Raw genomic sequence first — 6,004 nt, 5'->3', positions numbered from 1 at the left:
TAATAATAGGCAGCTGTGAGGTACTTCCAGGTCCAGTGACTTGTGCATAACCGGCCATAATTTACTGATCACCAGCTGGCACCTGGGAGAGGATGCATCCCGAGCTACAGTTGGGCCCAGGGAGACGCGAAAAACTGGAAGAGGAAGTAAGGCCAGACACTGACAGAAAGAATCCCTTAGACAAACTCTATGAATGGTGCAACACACTTTTGTTTTTCATACGGCGGTACTAGGTGTGCATAGGTGCCACAATGTTTGTGCATATTTTTAGTGTCCCTGATAAAGGCATGTGTATTGAGCTTTTTGTGTGCGCTCATCCACCTGAAGAACCTTACAAGCAATCTACCAAGCAACATTACAAGCAAAATCGCCCTTAGGTTGAGTCCCAGTGCTAATGTTAAGTGGGTAAGAGAAGTCTTATGATGAAACCAGCCAAAGCTATCAAGGGCTGTACACAAACTCAGTCCCAGTTATTCTCAGAAACGACTCTATTCTCAGTCTTTCGTTTTGATTATTTCTCGAAATATTAAAATCTTTTTTTTTAACGTCTGTCCGTATTTAATGGTTTCTGAAGCACACACCCACATACACACACACTGAATATATGCCACACAATCTTTGTAAAGAAGATAATCTTCAACCCATGGTTGCAAAACAACATTTGCTGTTACTTCTTTTTTTTCGCGTGTAGCTGGATATGCACCAGATTTATCCAGACACATGTAGCCTATTGTCGGAGGTCACTCTATTTTAAGCACCCCTGCTGTAAGTTTCCGAATGTAGATCATGGGGTATCATTTGGACTAAGTTATTGAAGAACAGAATTGAGCTCAGACAGTTCAGTCACCTAGGTCTACGTCTTTTGAGTCAAAACAGTCTTTGATACCCGGTCCTATCAATAAATGCGCATCGTCTCCGGCATCTCAGGATGTTTACCACAGGGGTCGCCAGACTACATGAATGCATGTATATCTCTGAATTTACCTCGTTAACAACATTAGAATTAGAAATACCACACACTGATTAGGCTTTGACGAACGGTGGTCGTTCTGTAAATGGCTCAGAAAAAGGGCTGCGCAGATGATGTAGCCTACGGTTCAGGCTATTAATAGGAGAGCTTGGGTGACGGAGTTTTACTCGTGGAGACGGAGGGCTTTTTCGTGGCGAGTCGCCGGACACGGTATATGTATTCCTCTTGCGCTGATCGTTAATTTAGCACATGCGGTAGTGGTTTCACATTATAATCATGGACGTGTTAGACGTGTTAAATCTGGGCGAAGTTTCCGTCTATTTGTCAAAGATGGCAATGTTTCCAGTTTTTGATCTTGCCTATTACATCGTGTCAATACTCTACCTCAAGTATGAGCCAGGTAAGTGTCATCTTAATTCATTTTTGGTTGAATTGTGTGTGCTTACTGGAGGAGAACGCAGGTATTCGCCTGCACCGCTGCTGTCATCTGGTGCGCCCAGCGTCCTGTAATTTGTAATTCAACAGAAACCACATTCATCGATGTGGTCAGCTGGCATCCCTTGCTATTACGTGATTAATAGGAGATTTACAGTAGTCTAGGGCCTCATTTACACACAGAAAAACTTTGTTAAGCTTGATGTAGCCCTCAAGGGTAGAAAAGTATTTCAAAGCCATTGCACTTTGTTCAGCTTTAACTATCTGAATATTTATCTTGCTACCATTGTAGGCATTAGAGGCAAAGTTACTTCACTTTGCGCCCCCATGAAATTGGATAGAGTGAGACACATACCAAAGTTGGGGGGTATAAATAGAATTTCCTTAAATAGACAATAGAGGGTCCTGGTCTCAACCCAGTTGCTATTTGTTTCCTTCATGGTTTATCAGAACAGGAAGAGAAAGGGCTGCCTTATCTTATTCAGAGAAAGTTCTTAAAGCTGATTCACAATGTATTTACGCACCACACAACAGATACTGTAGGCCAATAACAACACACACACACACACAAACACACACACACACACACACACACACACACACACACACACACACACACACACACACACACACACACACACACACACACACACACACACAGAAAAAAGAATAACACAAATCTCTACAAATATCACCGGTGTAGATGTTTGGTCATTTATAGTTCGGTAGATTTTTAAGATCATAGGCATGTCGAACGGTTTTTGGTTTGTGCTCTAAATGAGCTCAGCACTGTGCGGGTGTTATAGGTCAGAGTTTTATCCTGGCCTGCCAGTTGCGAAGAGGGACAAGGAAGAGACCATTTATTTTTAGGCCACATTTGTAAGGATCAGCTTTCTGTCAAAATGTCCACCAACATGTTCGTTAAGCCAAATCACACCTGTTGTGTGGTGTCAACTCATCGCAAAAGCACAGGAATGGGAAGGATACACACACTGGTGTTGTGTGTGTGTATGTATGTATGTTCATGTGATCTTTTGTAACCTGCATGTATCTGTGTGACGCGTAAGGAAACGTGTGTGTTGCGTTGCAGGTGCAGTGGATGTGGCGCGCAAAAGTCCCGTGGCCTCATGGCTCTGTGCTATGCTCTACTGCTTTGGGAGCTACATCCTGGCAGACATCTTGCTTGGGGTCTGCCCCATTGACTATTTCCACAACAACACCCACATCCTCCTGGCCACTGCTGTCTGGTGAGGGTCTCCGCCTCGCTGCCCACAGCACTAAACCCATCCAGAAACTGATAACAAAAATAAACAGCTAAAAGGTGCTATGGTTATGGTGGTTATAATGAGTGCAGTTTGCCTTTAAGGGTGAAATGAACAAACACATCACAACTTTCAGGGGGTCCAGGCCCTGGGCACTGTAAAGCTCCTTGAGACAATTTTATTGTTTAGATTTTGTACCTCTATCTAATATTCAAATTTGTAAATACATCACTGTACAAAAAGTACCCCTGGCAGGTGAGGGTGGGAAAGCAAATGATTAACCATCACTAGGATGTACTGATAATAAAGGTAGTTCAAAAGTAGTAACCCATCATTAGTATGTACTGATTACAAAGGTAGTTCAAAAGTAGTTACCCATCACTAGTATGTACTGAGAGTAAAGGTAGTTAAAAAGTAGTTACTGGATTAGTAGTTAATAGTTCAAATGAAGAAACTTGTCCTGTGAGTTTGTTCTTATGTTCTGCCTCTTTTCTTGTTTGTGTTTTTTCTTTCCCTTTCATTCTCTCACACATTTCCATACATTTCCATACACACCGGCACACCCCAATCCTAGGTACCTTGTTTTCTTCTGCCCTCTGAACCTGTTCTACAAGTGTGTGGCTTTCCTGCCCATTAAGCTGGTGTTGGTGGCTCTGAAAGAGGTTGTTCGCACACGAAAAATTGCCGCTGGGGTGCACCACGCACACCATGCCTACCATCATGGCTTTGTCATCATGATCATCATCGGCTACGTCAAAGGTCTGTGTCTGTGTGTGTGTGTGTGTGTGTGTGTCTGTGTGTGTGTGTGTGTGTGTGTGTGTGTGTGTGTGTGTGCGTGCGTGCATGTGTGTGTGTGTGTGTGTGTGTGTGTGTGTGTGTGTGTGTGCCAGTCTTGGCCCCACAGAGGTCAGCTAAATCCTGATCAGATCATCGCGCCTGGCCGTACACCCCTGCACTAATTTTCTTCGCCTCTATTCTTATCCGCAGGCTCTGGAGTGGCTCTTATTTCCAACTTTGAGCAGCTGCTGCGCGGTGTGTGGAAACCAGAGACCAATGAAATCCTCAACATGTCATTGTAAGTTTACTCTATGTCCTGCGGAGAAATAAACACACTTTTATTGTGCCTTAAATGTCACAGAAGTTAAAGTATAGAGTAAAGATGAAATGAAGTGTGTTTAAAAAGTAAGTGAATTGTCCTGTAATCAAATAATAACACCTGTGTTATCTGTGTGTGTGTGTGTGTGTGTGTTTGTGTGTGTGTGTGTGTGTGTGTGTGTGTGTGTGTGTGTGTGTGTGTGTGTGTGTGTGTGTGTGTGTGTGTGTGTGTGTGTGTGTGTGCGCCTGTGTGTGTGTGTGCTATCAGCCCAACCAAGGCCAGCCTGTACGGAGCCATTTTGTTTACTCTTCAGGAGGCTCATCTTCTGCCTGTTTCCAAAAGCACTCTCATCTGTGTATTCACTCTGTTCATGGCCACCATAAAGGTATTCACCAGAGGAACTTACTAAAGCCTCCCAGAGGAACTGTCTCATGTTTGCCGTTTGTTCTTGTTATTTGTTAATACAGCTAATTTCTATTTCAAACATTCAAATTTTCCAATAATTCAATTGATAAGAACTTGTTGGTGTTGTAGAGATTTCACAGAGTCAGGCGTATCTTTGGCTTTATTCAAGTTTATTGGGAACATGCTCAAGCATTCAGGCACTGATACAGAATGGCAAATGTCGTTGTATGCAAATACAATGACAATAAAGGCTTTTCTAATAAAGGGCAATGTTACCAGACATGTGGACATTACCAGAAGGGTAAACACCAATCACTCCATTTAGAACATTTAAACCAAAGTCTAGAGACATCTATATCTGTGCATTGGGAGACACTGGGAAACACAACAAGAAGGTACACAGTTATTCACACCTCACTCTCCCGCTTCATGCCACGGTATTTTAAGAACTCGGTACCATTCTGCAATGTCATTGTGTGTGAAACGGATCAATTTAAGGGACATGTCCTCAGAGAAGCAGAACCTGAAAGCTGAAGTTCTTGTTGTTGTGCTTCAGGTGTTCATGACGGCCAGACACTCCCACGGATCTCCGTTCGCCCTGGTTGAGTCCTGGGTGTGCCACCTGCTCTTCGGCTCGGCGCTCGCCTCAGACGACGGCCACGACCATCACGCCCCCGCCCCCGCCCCCACACCCGCCGCCTCCCCTGTCAAGACCAAGGAGGAGCTCAGTGAAGGAACCCGCAAAAGGAAGTCCAAAAAGGCGGAGTAGATCACCGGCAGATCTGCAATGGAAAGATGAAACAGATGACACATCCCACAGCAGCCTAACAGTAAATCCACTGTCCTGTGGTCACCTCTTAACCTCTTCTGGTCCAGCCCCCCATCCCCATGGGGGGGAGCATAGGACTTCCTGTTCATTTATACAGGAAAGGGGCAGGCGATATGTACCACTGGATGCTCTTTTTAAATGGTGCTTTAACAAGACAACTACGTATTTAATTATGTAAATATTCTTCATTATAATGGTAGGATGCTGTAAAAAGCTGTAAAATGTCCCACATGGTTTTACATATTTATTTATATATTTCTCACTAGTCAACCAATACTCCTCTGCTTGCATTAGGATTGGGTGATACATATGTCAGGCGTGGCGGATTAAAATCCATTTGTTTAATTCAGATCATTGCATGTCTATCGATGAATGATTTCAGAAATAAAACGTGTGGAATAATCTATTGGATGAATGGTAGAATACTGTATGACAAGGGAATAAGCACCACTGGTCATTATTTTCTGTACATGGCAACTTTTTACGTAGAAAATAAACGAATTAATGTCTGGACCCGATTTTGTTTTTTTATTTGAACATTACTATAAACCTTTTTGAAACATTTCCTTTTGCGACATTGATATGTGTATTACAACCTTGCTCTCTCATGAGACCAAGCAGACTCAGAATTATTTCTTCAAAAGCAGAGAGGAAATATATCAAAAATGTACCCTGATGACCAATTTGATATGATCTCCATTATGTTGCTATTTGTATAAAAGCAACAAAAGGTGTATGCCAATTATGAACAATTAATATTTCAAATACTTTAAGCTTCTTTTAAAAAGAATTGGCATAAATGCCACAATGATAAATCCAAACTGTTTTGGGGGATAAAGGAGAGGACCCATGACTGCTACACATTACTGGCACATAGACGCTGCAGAGGTGTCAAAGAATCAGGTTTTTTACTGTAAGCTTTACGCATTCAGGTGACTATTTGTCTCGTTGTGTTAATTTTACTGTGCGGGAGGCCCTAGTGGGTGCTGTTTCACATTTTCTGCTAA

General features: G+C 42.7%; 1 protein-coding gene across 1 annotated transcript; it reads left to right on the top strand.

The window, feature by feature from the left end:
* The first annotated feature begins 850 nt into the window (after positions 1-850).
* tmem38a (transmembrane protein 38A) lies at positions 851-5,510 on the top strand. Its single transcript, XM_080833515.1, has 6 exons — positions 851-1,370; positions 2,496-2,652; positions 3,242-3,426; positions 3,655-3,742; positions 4,031-4,148; positions 4,725-5,510. Exons 1-6 carry the CDS (start codon positions 1,247-1,249, stop codon positions 4,935-4,937), a joined length of 885 nt encoding a protein of 294 aa, XP_080689641.1. The 5' UTR covers positions 851-1,246; the 3' UTR covers positions 4,938-5,510.
* The last annotated feature ends 494 nt before the right edge of the window (positions 5,511-6,004 follow it).

Source organism: Sprattus sprattus (assembly GCF_963457725.1).
Source record: "Sprattus sprattus genome assembly, chromosome: 2".
Classification (NCBI taxonomy): Eukaryota; Metazoa; Chordata; class Actinopteri; order Clupeiformes; family Clupeidae; genus Sprattus; species Sprattus sprattus.
Note: the sequence above shows the minus strand (reverse complement) of the source record. Positions and strands in the feature narration are given on the sequence as shown.

What these genes read in the sequence shown, in the direction of transcription:
- tmem38a (XM_080833515.1), top strand. Translation starts at nt 1,247, where the DNA reads ATGGACGTGTTAGACGTGTTAAATCTGGGCGAAGTTTCCGTCTATTTG. An exon ending in CATCATCGGCTACGTCAAAG is followed by an intron (nt 3,427 to 3,654) that starts GTCTGTGTCTGT and finishes TCTTATCCGCAG; the next exon opens with GCTCTGGAGTGGCTCTTATT. An exon ending in GAAATCCTCAACATGTCATT is followed by an intron (nt 3,743 to 4,030) that starts GTAAGTTTACTC and finishes GTGTGCTATCAG; the next exon opens with CCCAACCAAGGCCAGCCTGT.